The sequence below is a fragment of the Diorhabda sublineata genome, chromosome 1, assembly GCF_026230105.1.
Source record: "Diorhabda sublineata isolate icDioSubl1.1 chromosome 1, icDioSubl1.1, whole genome shotgun sequence".
Taxonomy (NCBI): Eukaryota; Metazoa; Arthropoda; class Insecta; order Coleoptera; family Chrysomelidae; genus Diorhabda; species Diorhabda sublineata.
In genome coordinates this window covers 16465297-16484201 of record NC_079474.1, presented here as the reverse complement: position 1 = coordinate 16484201, position 18905 = coordinate 16465297, and the positions used below count along the sequence as shown (strand labels likewise).

The 18905-nt window shown below is 31.6% G+C and overlaps 4 protein-coding genes across 6 annotated transcripts in view; 3 read left to right on the top strand and 1 right to left on the bottom strand.

Moving 5' to 3' along the window:
* The first annotated feature begins 68 nt into the window (after positions 1-68).
* Positions 69-3057, top strand: LOC130447927 (protein pygopus-like). The gene is made up of 5 exons (XM_056784984.1): positions 69-273; positions 331-1076; positions 1135-1602; positions 1664-1889; positions 2676-3057. Exons 2-5 carry the CDS (start codon positions 824-826, stop codon positions 2794-2796), a joined length of 1068 nt encoding a protein of 355 aa, XP_056640962.1. The 5' UTR covers positions 69-273; positions 331-823; the 3' UTR covers positions 2797-3057.
* LOC130452352 (protein CUSTOS-like) lies at positions 180-815 on the top strand. The gene is made up of 2 exons (XM_056791558.1): positions 180-273; positions 331-815. Exons 1-2 carry the CDS (start codon positions 180-182, stop codon positions 813-815), a joined length of 579 nt encoding a protein of 192 aa, XP_056647536.1.
* Positions 3058-3954: 897 nt separating the features above from the next.
* On the top strand, positions 3955-18447 carry LOC130447333 (uncharacterized). The gene is made up of 6 exons (XM_056784103.1): positions 3955-4505; positions 4564-5162; positions 6799-7007; positions 7073-7274; positions 7334-7505; positions 18147-18447. The coding sequence occupies exons 1-6, from the start codon at positions 4265-4267 to the stop codon at positions 18188-18190; spliced, it is 1467 nt and encodes a 488-aa protein (XP_056640081.1). The 5' UTR covers positions 3955-4264; the 3' UTR covers positions 18191-18447.
* Positions 11012-18905, bottom strand: part of LOC130447310 (TBC1 domain family member 4) — a 91856-nt gene continuing 83962 nt past the window's right edge. For all 3 annotated transcript variants that reach the window (XM_056784059.1, XM_056784076.1, XM_056784067.1), the window contains 3 exons: positions 18182-18333; positions 16773-17025; positions 11012-15372 (listed from right to left, as the gene is read on the bottom strand). In XM_056784059.1, coding sequence (XP_056640037.1) covers positions 14381-15372; positions 16773-17025; positions 18182-18333 — 1397 coding nt within the window. In that variant the 3' untranslated portion in view covers positions 11012-14380. The remainder of the gene's footprint in view (positions 15373-16772; positions 17026-18181; positions 18334-18905) is intronic.

The window sequence follows — 18905 nt, the reverse complement described above, 5'->3', positions numbered from 1 at the left end:
CTTAAAAACTCATTATCTATCTCTGTCTTATACGCGCTTTAGAATGTATAATGATTAACGCTCTCTTTGTCTTTTTTGGAACTATAGCGTTTCATGAAGTTATTGAACACAAAGACTTTAAACAAATTACAAAACATTTATTTATAAAAATATGGATAACGCTGTATTATTTCTAAAAAATGTCCTCTGATAGTTCAGATGAAGATTTAGCCCTAATAAGAGAAGCACAAGATCCTCAGTTTTTTAAAGAAAACCTATACAGTTCAATACAAGGTAATTATTTAGTTTTTCAAAAATAACTATGAAATTGTTGAACTCTTTTTTTTATAGAATCAAAAGAAAAATTACAGCCTGTTGTAGAACTCGCAAGTCTACGTAAAACTGTAGACGAAAATGAACAGTTCAACTTCCTTAAAGTAACTCCAGAATTTCAAAAATACGTAGCTAAACAACTATCTTTCATTTTGGATAAACAGTTGGAAAAAAACATTAATTATGCCGTCGAGGATAAAGTTGATAGAAAGAAAAAGAAGACTACTAGTGGCGTTAAGTTATTTTATAATTCAGACAAGTTATTGAAAGCGGGTAAAAGTGAGGAATTGCCTATTGATCAACCAGTGAAGAAATTCGTAGTGAAACGCAATATACTAGTGAAAGAAGAGGATTTGAAGAGTATAACAGTGTCTGGGGCGGAAATTTTATCACAAAAAGACATTAAATATTGGTCGAACAGAACAAAATCTAAAAAATTATTCAATTACAAACAAGATAAAAATGGTACATTACAGTTAGTTGAATCGAAGTTTATTTATTAACAATAATAATGTCTCACATGCCGCCATTTAGATTGAACGTCCCCAATTTACCTTCAGACTTACCCCCTGCTCCTTCTAATCCTAAAAGGAAAAGAAAAAATGCGCCTATCCAACCTCCGCCCAGTGTTCAAGATTTACTACCTCCTCCTTTATCTGGTTATGGTGATACAATAGTAGCATCGAACCCTTTTGATGATTGTCCCAGTAATGTTAATACCGGTATGTCTAGACCCCACGGTGGGCCCCAAATGGTCATGGGAGGTAATATTAACAAAATAACTCAATTATTGTTATAATTTTTTCTTCAATATCTATATAGGTCCCAATCCGAATATGGTTATGGCAAACAACATGGGTATGTATAGACCAATGTGTCCTAACCCATCTATGGGTATGAATTCCCCTATCATGCACAGCCCAAACGCCCACCAAATGAATAATTCTATGATGATGAACGGTCCTAGGATGAATCATATGGGTCCTAGTCACGGTCCGCCCCATATGATGCCCAGTCCCAACGGTCCGGGTGGAGGAGGACCTATGGGACCTAACATGAACATGACAGGTCCTCCTATGCATAGTCCTATTGGTAATATGGGTCCAATGCCTGGCCATGGATCAGGTAATGCTAGTCCAATGGGTCATAATGGTCCTATGAATGGCGGTGGGATGAATAATCCCATGAATGGTCCACCTATGGGAGGACCACAAATGTCTCATGGATCGCATGGAGGTCCTGGACAAGGACCTGGAATGAATATGAATTCCGGTAATGGACCACCAGTAGGTGAGTACTACCAATAATTGTTACTATTTGTATGAGGATTGAAACGTGTTTTCTGTTTTAGGTCCACCTATGAATAATAATTTTATAATGTCGCCGATGAATAATATGTATTCGAAACCTATGCCGGTTTCTGCTGGTAAAGTGTATCCAGCGGATCAACCAATGGTTTTCAATTCCCAAAATCCGAATGCTCCGCCGATTTATCCTTGTGGAGTGTGCCACAAGGAAGTACATGACAATGATCAAGCCATATTATGTGAAAGTGGGTGCAACTTTTGGTTTCACAGGTGAGCAATATGTTTAAAAGATGTGTTTTGCTCTGGAAAATCGAAAAATAATCAAATTTCAATTTTTGTTTTATAGCAGATATATAACTTGAGTGTTTTCGTAAAGACATTTCTTCTATTATATTATAATATAATTTTTCATAAATCAGTTGCAAAGAAATGAAAAATCAACCTTGTATTTTTTTTCAATTTTATTGGTTTTTTGTCTCTTTCTCTCTCTCCCCCCCCCCTCCCTCTCTCTCTCTCTCTCTCTAGGTCTTTCGTCACCTCTTCGTACGATTTTTTCCTTGGTCTTCTTTTTTTTCTCGTTCCTCCTTGTTCTGTCCATATAGTTCGAAAATGTATGGTTTCGGCGTTATTAAGTCTCATTAGAGTGGTATAACACACAACGTCAAAGAGCATCGCTTTTTGGTTCTTGTAGTTAAACATTTATCAGCGAACGCTATCTAGCGCCAACCTCGGTTCCAAGTGCAAACCACTAATGAGATGTGTCAAATATATCATAATAAATGATTATTCACTTCTGAAATAATTTCGAAAATATATTCTCCGCTTTTATACTACTCTGATGAGACGAAATATCTTCGAAACTAGTCAGTGGTTATAAACCTCTCCTTACAATTGCGAGCCATTAGGGATGTTAATATCGGCAAAAAGGTCGATTGACATCAGGCTGTTCAAAGGAGATGGAATTTGAAAATAATTGCCCAGAATTTATAATTTGATATATATATTTCTGTAATAAACTTTCCCAATCCATTGTTGAAGAATATTGTGTTGTTATAGGGGTTGCACCGGTTTGACTGAAGCTGCGTTTCAACTTTTAACAGCTGAGGTATACGCAGAGTGGGTATGCGACAAATGCCTACAATCGAAAAATATACCTTTGGTTAAATTTAAACCTTAATATCATCTTTTCTTCAAAGGCCGTTTGCGGAATGGACAAATCCTTTTTAAATAGTTAGTTAAGAATTTTATATGCAAAAAATAGATAAGAGTGAAAAAAATATATTACAAAAATAATTTGTAATTGGACGTCTTGTATATCGTTGATAATTGTTAGTAAGCTTTGTATTCAACTTATTTCAAATGTCGCACTGAAGTAATTGAGTTTTTAATTTAATTGTGAGTATTTGCAAATTTTAAATATAGCTAAAAAAATTATACTGTAGTTTTATTTAAAACCTTCTTTATACATACTAAATGTGACATAATGCAATTAACCGCTTAATGTTGTGCGACGCTAAAAATTCCTTATATCAACTGTCAAAAATATCGAATGGGGTACATTCATAGTTAATATTAAAGATAGAGAGAGCGAGATATGGGATGAGCTGATAGAGAGAGAAATAACACCAGTATACCACTCTATTCCTTTCTCTACTCTATTCTGATTAGATCGCCATGATGTCGAATGTTTGAGAGGTGGAAACGGCAAAGGAGAACTCTATGGGTGCATTCCATTTAATGGTATTACCCTTTGTCTCGTTCCACCTAGATGGCGCGTTCTCAATAGCATAGCTTTCACTTCGTCTATCAAAATGGTGGGTCGAAGCGGGATAACTCGGTTTTGCAAATTTTCTCATTGAATTTAAATTTACTTTTAATGCAAAGGGTTTTCCTGTAACCCAAGCTGTAATTTCTGGAACCGCTGGTGATATTTACACTGGTTAGACTAGCACTACACCAACACTCACAATTACACTGTCTGACGCGCGTTTCGATATCAAAGTTATCGTCTTCAGAAACTGAAAGTTTTACATTTGTTTGAGGACTAAAGCACTGATTTACATGTACATTTTTACGTTACAGTGAATTTTTAACCTGGGTACACTATAATGTTATTTCTAACTTCTTCATAGAAATAATTTGAGTTGCTCTTTTTAATACACGTTGTTTGTGAAATCGAAATTACAAATCAATGCTCGTTCAATTCTGGAGCTTAATTAATTAATAATTCTTATTTATAATATATAACATGATTTTTATTATGTTATAACATTTTTCTCTTATATTTGTGACGTCATTAAGTCTGTTCAAATGTTTGCGCTATTAAAAAGTTATGTCAACTGTCAATTTTAATACGGTAGTTTATCTCTGTGATTGTTGTGGTTTGTAAAAAGATATATTTAAAAAAACGATTATATTCATTTCGTTTGATTGAAATAATTATAATAAACTGTCAAATATAAGTATAATTATGGATATATTTTTCGTATCGTAGTTAATACTCCTGGGCCACTACTCGATGGCGCCATTTTAATATGTTGTGTTGTTTCCTGGATTTTTAAATTCCCCCTTTTATGTAAATGTGAAAGTTTAACAAGTTGTTTTTTTTCCTTTGAAACCATCTGTTTGGATCCCGATTCCCCAAAATGAACAACTTTTCTCCAAATCCTTCCGATTCAGGTTATGTGGATTCTTCCGAGATACATACTTCTAGTTTTCAAAATGGGACTCCTTGTAATAGGAAGAGGAAGGCTTCTTGTATCGACAATTGTAATCATAACTTATCAGAATTCATGGATTATTGCTCGCCCCAATTTTCCAGTACTTTAAATGGATCCTTTATGAATACTTTTGAAAAAATTCATTTAAATAATAATCATGAAAAAGGTAAGATTTTTTGTTTTTTTTGAATTTTCATGTATATTTATTGATGTGTAAATTTTAGATTCAGTTATTCAATCACAATCATCTAAGATGTCTAAATTCCTAGATAAACGTAAATTTTGTTCAGTTCCCAATACTCCAGAGCAACAAGTTAAATATAGTAGAGATACAATTGCAAAAAAAGCAAATACTAATAGTTTTATCAAGAATTTTGCTCAATTTGGTATGCAATCACAATCACCCTTAAATAAAGAAGCATACGATATCCTATACCCAGAATTACCATCTCTAGAAGGCAAAAAACCAGCTACTCCACTTAAAAACGATAAATCATCGAATCACGTTAAAAAGAGGCTTTTTCACATACCAAAACAGAATCTTTTAAAAACAATAATATCAAACAATGTAATCATGAATATAATTTTCAAAGATTTATCTAATGGGGATCTGTATAGATTAGCACAAGTTTCCAATGGTTTCAAAGAAGCAATTTTATCAAATCATGATGCTTCAAGTAGATATTTGATTTATTCTGAGTTTTATAAACACCACAAAGAAAATTATAGGATAACCCCACCTGGTTCCCCCGAAAAAGATAGTAGTTCAGATACAGAACAAGAAGCCAGTCCCAGATCAAAGAATTTCATCAATTTTGTTCATGTAAGTACATATTTAAAAATAACAGTGTGTTTATTGAAATATTTGATAACATTGTGACATTTACATTGGTAGTAATACATTTTTGACCTGGTTCAATTGCATCTTGAAAAATCCAAAAAAATGTTATTCAATATGTTTCCTTAGCAATGTAAATGAAGAATCAGGGGTTCAATTGAACAATTTCAGTGTTGTGCAGGTATTTTGTGAGAAATACACTTGATTTTTTTTTATAAATAGGTCCTAAACAGTGTACGGAATCTGTTGTTCGTATTTTAAGGACCGATTTGTTAAAATGATATTTAGTTTATGATTTGTTTATTGATGTATATTTCTAACTAAGACTGGTTAGGTTATCTCTTCTTTATGACTACCCTGACTTGTACAGTATCATCAATTTCGTAGTGAATCCATGGCCATCCATATAAAAACCTCGCTATGAATTATTAATTTTTATTATATCGGGACGCACTTATTTTGAAAAAAAGCTTTTTTATGTAAAATGCTGTAAACACTTTGTATGAAGTCTTCCAAATGTTTGTCAACTCACTGAGTCTGTGAAAAATCAATTTAAATTGATTATTTTTATCATTTTTTATTTTTGTATGAGGCACTTTGATACAGATTTATTTGTTACAAAATAAATTAATGTGAAAATTACATGGTGTTATTGTTTTTATTTATAATTGTTGAATGGTTAGTAATTTTCACCCCCAAGAAGTTGGGACTGCACTTTGGAGTTAACAAAATTTTTTAAAGTTGTTCCAGGTTGTTCTAGTTTTCTTTTACTTTTTTCCTAAACAAAATGTAAAACTTTTAGAGCAAATTGAGGAAAAAAAACTTAGTTGTCACTGTTGGTATCGCAATTTTAGCAGTTGTTCAAGTTTGTTCTCAATTGCAACAGAATATTGCTTTAAAAAAAATTGATTATTTTATTCAACTAATATACCACTATAATATTAATTTCGAAAAATCGCTATTAGATGAGTTGTTATAGGTTTTCCTAGAGTTTAGTGGTTGTTCTAGGTTTGTTCTACTTTGTTCCAGAGTTGCATAGGGCTGATAACGAAGCTTTTACAGAAAATTGAGTTTGTTTTGTTTGCTTTTTTGACTTGAACGACATTTCCAAAGTATTGCGATTTTGGTGATTGTTTGGGGTTGTTCCAGGATCGTTCTGTGGAACAACTTAGAATAATCGCTGAAACTTATGTAATAGTGATTTCACCACATTGAGGTGGTAGTGGGATATTATAATTTTTTTTTGGAAAACAGTATTCTGGAACAAATGCCTTAATTGTAATACCTTAAAAGTGTTTTTAAAAGTTTAATTCTCAGCCTTATGTTGTTTTGGATGCAGTAGAACAACCTTAAAAATTTTTGAAAGTTCAGAGTGCGAGTACTTTCTGTACATTTCAAAATTTACATACAATTAAACATACAAATAAATATTGTGTACACAAATTGGAGCAGATGTAACTAGACGTGATACTGAAAATTGGAAAGTAGATATGGATCAACCTAAAAAAAATTTCAGAAATCAGTATTTTCATTGAATCGTTTATATAAAATTTTATTTGTATTGTGGTAATTCGAATTATATATTTCATTTTTTTTTTATGCTTGTAATGTTATTTTTCAGTTTGCAAAAAAGCTAAATAGAAATCAATCATTAATAAAGTGCCCACAATGTCAGAAACCCTCCGTGGTAGAAAACGATATAGCGCAATGTCAAAATTTCACTAGATGTGGATATATTGTTTGTATAAAATGTGATAGCTTTGCGAATAGCCCAAAAGCATTCATAGATAAATGCAATAATGCGCGATTATTAAATACAACGAAACATAGGTGAGATTATCATCTTTGGTATGATATAATCTACAATATCTACTAATTTTTGTTTACTTTTGCAGAAGTTTATTGGGAGATTTGAGTAATTGTACAACGACGAGTGATTACATGACAGATATTTCAAATTCCATATTTTCTTCGTCATTTAATCTAAACATGTCGAATAGAGATGAATCGTCCGGTACATTTTCTGATTATGCAGTTTCGACACCTAAACATAACGTTAAAAGGAATCTGTCTAAATCGTTCATGGATAATTCAGAAGTAGATAGTTTATTGATACTAATCTACTTATTTAATCATTATTCATATTCGTTTTGTAGGTAAAAATCTTTTCGGCTTCGAATGCAAGAATTGTGTCACGACCAATGAAGAAATTGACCCGTAAAACATCACTAGTTCCAGTGATACCTTTGGAGACGACTAAAACTACAGATATAACGGAACCTCCAAGTCCTCCGAAAATTCAACAGCATCTCGTCTGTTCCAAACAAAGTAAGAGGAATCTGAAACGACTAACCCGGTGAATACAATTTTTTTATGTACGTGTTAATTTAAACTAGTACACACTTAATTTTATATAAAGTTTTTTCAAAATATAAAAAAATTCTTGTTGTCTTTCATATTTAAATTACAATTTCTTTAATTTTCTTTATCATCATTTTTCTTGTGATATGGGTCTAAGTTTTTGGTTTAAATTAAATCTTCTATCAAAACTTTTAATGACAATTTTCCATTTTTGAACAGTTTTGGGAATCGTACCACTAATTTTTCAAATATTTTCTTTATGATATTCTGCCCTTTATCTTGGGATATAGTGTCACATTTTTAGTTCAAATCCAATCCTCTATTAGCAATTTTTTTAAACAGAATTCCAATTTTTGAAAAATTAATTCCTTTTTTGTATTCGAATTACAATATTTATCTAAATTTATCTGATTATTGTTTTATTTTTTAATTTTATTATTTGTTTAACTTCCTCAAGGTTTGAATTATGATGTACTGTAAAATTTTAGTCTTGATGAAGATGAAATAAAGGATCGAAACGTTGGTATTAAAAAAACTCTTAGTTTGATTCTTCAACCCACAACACCATTCGAAATCTGATTCATATTACAGATTTTAGTGTGATTTGTGTACTAGTTTGAATTGATTCGTACTCGGCGTATCTATTTAAAAATGAAATACTTTACATGAAAACGATATTTTGTGACAGATTAGGCATTAGATGTCAAAAAGTGTCACACAAAATTTAACTGATGTAATTTGATTCTTTTTCAATATTATTATTTTGCGAAATGATCCATCAAAGTTGTGATTTGATCTGTTTTTATGATAGATTGTGATTTTCTACGAGGGTGTTTCAATTTTATTTGGATAACATGTTAGACTTGTGAAAATATCATACAAGATTTTCCCCTTTCAACTTTTCAAATGACCCAAGACGAAAACGAGGAATATTTGGTAGACGTAAAATGAAACCAGTGATATAATCGTTAAAGATGCTAATTTTTGCTAAACGACTATCGTTAATAATAATACTGTTATACAGTGTGTCAAAACCAGAACTCATTATATCGGTTACTGTATATAAGGTGTCCCAAACAAAACTATATTTCTAAAATTGCCAAAAATCGATTTTTTTCATTATTTTTCACATTGTTTCATTTCTTCCTACAAGAAACTTATACAGCTTATACAGCGTGTCACAACCAGAACTTATTATTTCGGTTACTGTATATAGGGTGTTCCAAGCAAAACTATATTTCCAAAATTGTCAAAAATCGATTTTTTTTATTACTTTTCTAATTCTCTCATTTCTTCCTATAAGAAATTTATATAGCTTATACACCGTGTCAAAATCAGAACTCATTATTTCGGTTACTGTATATAGGGTGTCCCAAAAAAGATATTCTAAAATCGTCAAAAATCGATTTTTTTATTAATTTCATTATTGTTTCATTTATTTCTACAAGAAACTTTTATTTGTCTTGGAAACATATATTTTGGTATGAAACACATTCTTCATTGTGAGTTGTTTAAATTAGACGTGTAGGTTTAAAAAATGTCATTTGAATAATTTTTTTATTCTCTATTAAAAAAATTTCAATTTTATTACCCTGATTAAAATTGTTTTATAATATTTTGTATGAAACGTCATAAGCCTTTATTTCCAATTAAACTGTACTTGTCTTTTAAAGTGGTTGGAAAGAAGATATTGCATTTTACATTGAAAAGTGTTAAATTAGACGAGTTTAGCTTTCACACCCTGTATGTTACTTATAAGGAAAATTTGTCACAAAAAAATAAACAAAACTTTAAAAATAACTTTTTTGATTTAATAAATACATAAAATCTATGTACAGGGTGATGCAATATAACGAATAATTCATCAATTTACAATTTTGTTTATTAATATACAGGGTGGTACGATTCTGATAATGATTATTAATAAAACAAGCGTCTGCTTAGTATTGTCGTTTCATACTTGGGAAAGCATTGAGGGGGGGATATTTTTTTTATTAATTGTTATTTTATGGATCGTATCGATGATTTTTTTCCTACGTTTATCCGTAATTGTTATAAACTGATACGGTCCGTTTGTGTATAAATAAATCAGTTTTTATGATTTTTTTACTGCCCAGTGTTGTCTACTAGGTAAACTGATGTGATATTTTTCTCATTCCTTAGAAAGATTTTTGTAAAAAAAATTGACAGTTTGCCTTTAGTAAGCATTTACATCGCTTTTTTCGTATATACATTAGAGGTAAAGTTTGAAATTTTTCGAAAAATTAGGGCCGTTGAAATGTGTGACAAGAATTGGTTTTAAAAAAATTCCATTGTTGTGCCCGAACTTTACCTTCTAATTATTTGTTTTCTTTTTTGTATAATTTTAAGGAAGTTCTGGAATTTCACTATTAAAACTTGTATTTTTACATAAAAATTTGTTTTCTTCTGGCTCCTCTGCATCAGAATCTGAGAAAGGTCTTACGTCACGTGACTAATATGTCAACAACAATATTCATATGAATCAAATCGAAATTCCCTACAACTCGTTACGACTAATATTCCAAATATCGTTTTACCATGACTTTGTAATGAAAAAAGAAATTTAACTTTGATTGTTTTTATTTTATTTATATGGTTAACTTCGACATTTTTATCAAAAATTTTTGGTTAAAAATATCGATTTACAGGGTGAATGAGTTGAAAAATCCAAAATTATTTTCAGAATGACTCGGATTTTATATAAAATGTTATTAGTTCAAAAAGGTAACATAAAATTTAGTCGGTCGACTGAATTAACATTACATTTAATAAACTGATTTATAAAGGGTGTCACAAGATTAAATTTGCCTCCAATCATGAAATAAAGTGTTGACCACCCTAAGAAACAAAAAAAAACGACAGCTGACAGTTTAAGGATAGGAAAAATGAAGTTTTACACAATACAACAATATTTTGAAAATAATGAAAGTTTGGCGGCCGCAGTTGGAAAATTTCATAGAAAATATGGTCGGAATAATGTTTTAAATTCTTCGGCTGCGATTCTTCACTTCCAATATTGATTTTATAAAAAAATATATTAAATTTGTTTTCTTCTGGCTCCTCTGCATCAGAATCTGAGAAAGGTCTTACGTCACGTGACTAATATGTTAGCAACAATATTCATATGAAACAAATTGAAATTTCCTACAACTCGTTATGACTAATATTCCAAAGGTCGTTTTATCATGACTAATTAAAAAAGAAATTTAACTTTCTTAATTATTTTTATATTATTTATATGGTCAACTTCGATATTTTTATCAAAAATTTTTCGTTAAAAATATCGAATGTTATAAAAACCAATTTTTTTTTCAGTTGGCTTATTAGCCAGATTTAGCCCCCTCGAATTATTTTCTGTTTTTAGACTTGACCAATTTCTTTTTAAGAAAATTAAATTTTATCAAAATGTTGAAAGAGATACAGGAAATTTGAAAAATTAAAAAAAAAATAAATTGTTTGTATAAACTTCTTATATTTACTTTCACTAAACAAATAATGGAACATTATATAAAATATACAATATAAATTAAAAGTATTTCGATATACAGGGCGAGTTTTTAGGTTTGACAACTCTTTTTAAGACATTGTTTAAAAAATTTTGAACTTATCGATCAAAATCACTAATAAGAAATGTATCTTCGGGTACCAATATACAATATGATTCAAAAAATAAAGTTACTAAAATTAATTTATAACGTAGAACAAGCAATATCTACGAGGGACGTTTTTTTTTCAACCTCCGATAGGTTATTAATAAAAGACAAGTTATAAAAAACATATTGAGACATTTTTCATATCTTTGGACAAGCTTTTCGATACCCCCTTCAAAGAAAGTTGCCGCCAATGTACCCTAACCGTTCAGTAGCAATAGAGTACAAAACAGACCATGAAACTTCTGGAAATTCTGTGAATCTGCGGTTTTTTTAACCAATCTGTCAACTAGTTGAACTAGGTTATGTGAAACGACATATTTGCGTCGTTGGCTCCCTTCATCATGTCACCAATCACGCACAATACCATCACTCATGAAGTTTTCCTCTTTCTCCAATAGATTTCTACAGCCTGTAGAAAACGAATCACATTTCGTAATTCACACTTAACGGGAGCATCAATAATGGCGGACATGTTTACGTGGCTGTAGCACAACGCCGACTGACGCATATATGTCAAAAATGACGGAGCTTCGGTTGTGATTCCTCGCTAAATACATTTTTATAAAATGTCTACATAATGTCAATCCCGAAGTTTGTGTTTGAAACGCAAATTTGAACCTTATGAAGCCCAAAAGTTTAACTAGTGTTTGAAGGGCAAAAGAAAAACGCAAATTTGACGCACACATCTCAGAGACGACAATTTAGAAGACGAGTAGATAATATTTTGGGTCCTTTTATTGTCTTCTTCATTAAGTGATGATGCATTATCGAAATTTATTTCTGCAACCAATAATGTACGAGAAAAAATCTTCTGAATCCACGCTAAATACATTTTTAAAAAATGTCTACATAACCTGAATCCTGAAGTTTGTGTTTGAAGCGCAATTTTGAACCGTATGAAACCCGAACGTTTATCTAGTGTTTCAAGGGCAAAGGGAAAACGCAAATTTGACGCACACAGAGACGACAATTTAGAACACGAGTGGTTAAATGATATGTGAATAAGAAAAAATGTTTTTTAAGTAAATATTTTTCTTTGAGTATCTTTTATAAACAACTGTTTTATTTTTTCGCTAAAAACTCAACTTGTATATTAAAAATTCAATTAAAAATCATATATTTAATAACATTGACTTAAGTACAAATTAAACTAACAAACATACATTTTATACTAACTTCCATTTAAAACGTTATATATCACACTCTATCCCCAATCTGCTATTTTATTATCATCCTGTATATTTGTTTATTATAAACAGTATTTCAATTTTCTATTATTTATTTTGTTTAATATATTGAGTATTATAGATTTCTGTTTTATTTGAGAATTGATGTTAATCAAAAAGTTCTAAAATATTCTTTGTTTGTTTCCATATTGGATTCCATTTTGAAATGATTTTTGGTAATTTTATGTAATGAGTTGGTGACCCTGAATGACAGTTTCATTTTGACAGCTGACTGGACGTTGCGCCAATATTTTGACGGATATTTAACTTTCGCTTTAACATAGTCTAAGTCATCTACATTGTTGAGCATTTATAACTAAATATAAAAAAATACGATTAACAAATTTTCTGTCATAATAGTGGCCCATTTATCCGACACCTGGTCATACATTTTTCATAATTGTTTTTTGATTTAACAAGTATTAAATTATTTATGGAGGTAATTCTGGTTGGTGTAAAATGAAGTTCTTCACCCAATATACCGCTTACAGGAAATGTTTTCTTCCGACTTCAACAAACTTTTTAATTTAAGTGATATTTGTTAAGTCAACTGTCAAACATGAATCATTGGTACCAACCGACCACGTTACGGTGTAAATTGTGCTTACACGATCTGCTCACAAATAAATAGATTTTCTTTAAAAGTGAACCAAATCTCATTTTAACTCCAGTAGTAATTCAAATCGAAAATATATCATATAACTACTGATGTCATTAGTACATTAATAGTAATATTTATTTCGGAGATGTAACATCACTCAGTAAGTTTTGTGACTGACACACAGATGGCGCTGACATTGTCAAAAACATATGACGTTTATGAAGTATCAACTTTCAAAAGATTTTGTTTCAAATTTCATGACATTTGGATTAGTTAGAAAAAAGTGACAGCAATTTAAGTGAAGGTACTTTTGTTATTTTCAAAATAATTTCGTTTGTTTAACATTGCTTCTTGATGTCAAAAAAAAATACTGCAGAAGCTCTGCAATGGCTTCAAAAGTATTATACTTCATCGAAAATACGTGGTCGTATAGACACCGAAGATTGTGAACGTTCTGGTCGGCCAATTGGAGCAGTTACACCAGAAAACATCAAAAAAGTCCACAAATTGGTGATTTCTAATCGTAAATTGAAATTGCGTGAGACAGTTGAGGCCCTAAAGAGATCAGAAGGCAGTGTGTTTACAATTTTGTATGAATATTTGTCCACGAGAAAGCTTTTTCAAAGTGGGTACCGCGTTTTCTCACAGTAGATCAAAAACAACAACGTGTTGATGTTTTAGAGCTGCGTTTGGGCATGTTTACAAGTAATAACAGATTTTTTGCGTTGATATGTGACAAAGGATGAAACATGGATCCATCACTTCACTCCGGAACCAAAACGATCATTATCTGAGTGGACTGCAGTCGGTGAACCAGGTCCAAAGGCACAACAGTCAGCTGGGAAGGTTATGGCTTCAGTATTATGGGATGCGCATTGAATATTATTCGTCGACTATTTCCAAAAGGGAGATATAATCAATAGCGAATAGTACATAGAGTTGTTGGATCGTTTGATTACAAAAATCAATGAAAAATGGCCTTATATGTCGAGGAACCAACCACTATTGCGTTAAGACAATGCCCCGATTCACAAATCGTTAAATTGAACGAATTACACTTTGAATTGCTTTCTTATCCACCGTATAGTCCAGATCTAACCCCCCAGTGACTACTGGCTATCCGTTGATCTCACAATATGTTAGTTAGCCACACGACTTATTGAGTGATGGTTAACTAGAGATAAAAGAAGACCACGAAGTTCTGGAGAGCCCAGTTGAAACATCTAGAGGCGAATCAAGATGATAATTTGTTTTTTTTTAATGTAAAGTCACAACAAAATACTTTCAACCGATAAATAAAAATGAATATCACCCTAATCTAAATCTAAAATATTGTATGAATCATTTACTCATAATATCGGGTGAAATGTGTCTTAGATTTTTAATATTCTTGATACTTTTCAATTCTCTAGTACCGTTAAACGTGAACGTTACATCGCAATTACTGAGGGGGTGAGTTTCCGTTGATTTAGGACTAACAGGACCACTACCCGGTGTAATTATACCACTATCCTCCGAATTGGTAGGGGAAGGTTTATTTTCCAAAGTTACATCAATTTTAGGATGGATTTTTTGTTGTAGGATGTTATTGTGTGAATCGGAAAAAAATTTCGACACTTTTTCAGTAGAATCTTTTTTGGAACTAAAACTGTTGGTTCTCGATCGGTTTTCTTCTAATATACTAGTAGGTAAATTAATTTTGTTCAAACTTTGCGATTTGGTCATAACTTTTTCCGGACTTTTTTGGAACATTCGTAGAAGGTTGTTTTGTTTAACTTCGTTTTTAACCCTTTCCGTGAAGGATAATTGGGAAATTATTCTTTGCACGTCGTCCGGTATATCGAGGTCTACTTTTTGTTCTATTAAAGAATTTACGAACCATCCCAAAGTGCTTACGGTTACGTCCAAGGCTCTGTTCTGCATTTCTAGTTTGTTCAATTGGGCTTGTTGTAAAGTCCTTGTCTTCTCCAATCGTTGAACGTTCGATAAACTCAACTCCATTTGTCTCATTAAATTTTTATTCTGTTCGTTCAATTTTTTATTTTCCGATTCTAATTTATTTATTATTTCTACTTGGGGCTTCGAGGAATTCATCTCTTCCTGTAAAACTTGGTATTCCACTTTATATTCGTTCAGTTGTTTCGTATAAACCGTACTATAAACTTCTTTCATTATTTTTTCTAATGATGATTTATCGATGTTTGGAAGTTGGACTTTCAGGTAATTCATTATTTCTTCGAAGCTATCACAAACTAGTAAATTTTCTCTATGGATCGTTAAGAGTGACAAAGCCACTCTGAATATGACGTCGGGTCCTTCCAAAAATATCAAATCTGTAAAAAAATATTTTTAGTTTTTATAATTTTCGAGAATTTTGGATTAGTTCAAATCTATACCGGATATTTTGCTACGAAAAAATTCATTACGAGGGCTGCTATTCACAAATAAAATATTTATAATTGGATTGGATGTTTTTCAAAGTATTTTCCATTAAAATTAATACATTTTTATATACGTTTGAACCAAGTCGAAGCATTTTTTCCCATTCCGATTGAGGTACCTCCAAAACATGTCATTTGAATGCATCAACCGCTTCTTCAGGTTGATCTGCTGAAATAAGAAGAAATTATTGGGTTCCAAACGGCAGATGTCCCATCAATTCGATGTTTTGACCGTTCAAAAACGTTTGAATTGATGTTTGAGAATGATTCATCTTCTGCGATTGGTTTCCCTGATTTTTCAAATACTTCTTGCAAACCAATGCTGTTGTACCATCCAGAATTGACCTTTCTACGTTGCTTTAATGAAACGGTGGCGACATCTCCAGGTATTCCGAAAAAACAGACGACCATTTGCCGATTTTGTACGACCTTCACCAAATTCATCTTGTAGCGAATTACGACCACGATTGAATACGGAATACCAGCGAAACACCGTAGCTCCAGATTGTGCTTCATCACCAAATGTTTCAAGTATTTGTAAACAACTCAATACCGCTCGTATGACAACACGTTCTGTCAGAATTGACATATTCACATCAGTGTTGCCGTATCAAGTAACAACTCAGTTACAGAGCTGAAATTTTTAACAGTTTTTCTCTACACACTTTTGCTTTATATCCGGAAGGTTTTTATCGTAAAAATCTTTCGGCTTGTCACGTAATTTAATAGCGCCACGAAGAATTCTACTTCCGCATTGTTTTCGCAGTCCGTTAAGTGCCTTTTTCACTGGACCAAATAAATAATAGTCGCATGGCAACAAATCGGGACTATAAGAAGGGCGTTTCAATATTTCCTAACGCGATTACATTGTAAACCGACTCTATGCGTCGTTTTAATCTGTAGACATGTTTTACCGCCGACAGTGTGACCTCGCTTTAACTTGCGCGCTTTTGTCTTCTTTCCTCCACTCCTTAGACGTAGTGGGTTTTCTCCTTCCAGCGTGTTAAGTTATGCTCAAAATTCAGAAGTCTTGGCGCTAATTTTGGCTAAAATTTTGCCGTAACCGAGCCGTTGATAAATTATTTGCTCAATGATGCCGAATTTTTGATAATTTTCCGCGAATTTCACAATATCTTTGACTAAAAAACAATAAACGATGTGATGTGCTACAGACACTAGTAAATTCTTCCCGTTTTTGCCCAGTTTAACAACACTTTTACGAGACTAAATTTTTCGCGCGTTTATTAAAAAATTCCGGTTTAAAAGTGAACCAACCACGTGATTTTATTTACCAAATACTCTAGCGACGAATCCTAATGGAAATTGCGAAGCGAAAACTGTCAATAACCAAGGAGCTGCGTATAAAGTTGGAGCAACTTCGTAATAATCGAAATGATCGTATATATCCGGAAGTTGATCGTGTATTAGTCTCGAAAGTTGATAGAGTTTTATTTGAAGGCTAACCATATCCGGAAGATATTGCGTGCGCATGCCTCTACGAAACATTAAATGTTTTAATAGAGAAAACGCTTTGGATTCCTCCATCTGAAAAAAATTAACTAGATGTATATAAATATTGATTTTATATTATTTTGTTCCCTTCGTTTCATAAAACATCATCCGATTTCAATGACTTTTTTTAAATCTTCGTTTTTACGGCGGATTAATGAAAAATAATGTTCTAACCTCATTTTTTTTAACATTATATCGATTGTCTTGTTTACAAAAATAACTACAAGACATACGTGATAGGTTATTAAATTTGACAGTAGTAATGCTAAAAAGAGACAACGACATAATTGACGTAACGTCAAAAACTGACATACTAAAAGTCGAATTTGACGTGGGTTTTGTTTACTGTGTTTTTTTAAGCGAATTTTTGGATTGATCGTGTATTTATTGTTAAAATCAGTTCTTTTAAGATTTTATTTAATTATATGACTTTAAATGCTATTCTAAACGCGCTTTTTCAAATAGAATCATACATAACTTGTTTGGAAAGCATCAGACTAAATTTATATAAAGTAGAAACGGAGAGGTATTGCATCACGTGACTCAATCTACGATTTATCTTCTTATAACATAACATCAATTGTCTTGTTTACAAAAATAATTACAAGACATACGTGATAGGTTATTAAATTTGACAGTAGTAATGCTAAAAAGAGACAATGACATAATTGACGTAACGTCAAAAACTGACATACTAAAAGTCGAATTTGACGTGGGTTTTGTTTACTGTGTTTTTTTAAGCGAATTTTTGGATTGATCGTGTATTTATTGTTAAAATCAGATGAGAAAAAACACTAGGAACATTTTCAACGTCTTTGATCTGTCGAATAGGTATTACTAAATATTTGTGAAAAGGAAGGAAAATAATCCCAATACCATTCAGAGGGGTTTGTTACGGATATTTTTATTTGTGTGTTTCCCCGGTCAATTTCGAAAGAAAGTATTTTGATTTTAAGCTGTAATAACATAAAAAATCAACATTTTTTTTATATAATTTGTTTGTTTTTTGTATAGACAAACAAATATATGAAAACTTCATTCAATTACGTGTAAAAATGAAACAATTTAAACGTAAATGGGTCCGTAATTTTTTTCGTAAATCGGCCATAAAAACGAAGATTCAAAAAATTCGGTTATTGTTCATTTTTTTGCAGTCAAAATACGAGGGGACGTTATATTATTGGCTTACATGAAGTAGAAGAACCCCAGCTACGAAACTCAGACCTTGGCAATACCCAACGTCAGGATCCAATAAGGAATAAGCTTTCAGTAAATTGAAGAGAGCTAGTTGGCCAGGTCCCAAAGGACTACTGAAGTAAGAATGATTCGGAAATGTCCTACCTACAAAATTATACATCTCGATATTGAAAATATCACATAGTTAAATAGAAAAAGTATTATACAATGAAAATTTAAATAATTTTTGAAAATAAATCAGAATGAATAATTCTTCAAGTTATTTTCCTGATTTGACAACTTTGTAACACTCTTTAGTATCAATTTCACGGTTGCCATTTTGTTAATTATGGAATTCAAATAATGTCTAATCGTTATTCCTTCAACTACACATTTTATTTGCTTATCAATCACCATTTTTTATATTCTAATGATACGCTGAGCATTTGGGACACCCGGTATACACTGTTTTGTATACTATTAATATATTAGTATACAAATCAATTGTTTTTCGGTTTAGACGTCCATAAAATTTTCTTCTTTTTATATAGAAGTCACCAATTAATGACGTTAACTATCATTTGTCATTTTTCTGCTCGTAATGTCATTGATTTTTGAGTTTATTTCTCATACACATGTCGATACAAAAACCTCAACGTATCGCATCCCAACTCTTATCATTTAACTTATAACAGGGACTAAATGAGCAAATCGACACAATAAGAACTGACTATGAA

Bases quoted from the DNA above. Each gene is read 5' to 3' on its own strand.
- LOC130452352 (XM_056791558.1), top strand. From the start codon at position 180: ATGTCCTCTGATAGTTCAGATGAAGATTTAGCCCTAATAAGAGAAGCA. The intron at 274-330 runs GTAATTATTTAG...TTTTTTTTATAG, and splicing joins CCTATACAGTTCAATACAAG to AATCAAAAGAAAAATTACAG.
- LOC130447927 (XM_056784984.1), top strand. From the start codon at position 824: ATGTCTCACATGCCGCCATTTAGATTGAACGTCCCCAATTTACCTTCA. The intron at 1,077-1,134 runs GTAATATTAACA...ATATCTATATAG, and splicing joins GCCCCAAATGGTCATGGGAG to GTCCCAATCCGAATATGGTT. The intron at 1,603-1,663 runs GTGAGTACTACC...TTTCTGTTTTAG, and splicing joins CGGTAATGGACCACCAGTAG to GTCCACCTATGAATAATAAT.
- LOC130447333 (XM_056784103.1), top strand. From the start codon at position 4,265: ATGAACAACTTTTCTCCAAATCCTTCCGATTCAGGTTATGTGGATTCT. The intron at 4,506-4,563 runs GTAAGATTTTTT...TGTAAATTTTAG, and splicing joins AAATAATAATCATGAAAAAG to ATTCAGTTATTCAATCACAA. The intron at 7,008-7,072 runs GTGAGATTATCA...TTACTTTTGCAG, and splicing joins TTAAATACAACGAAACATAG to AAGTTTATTGGGAGATTTGA.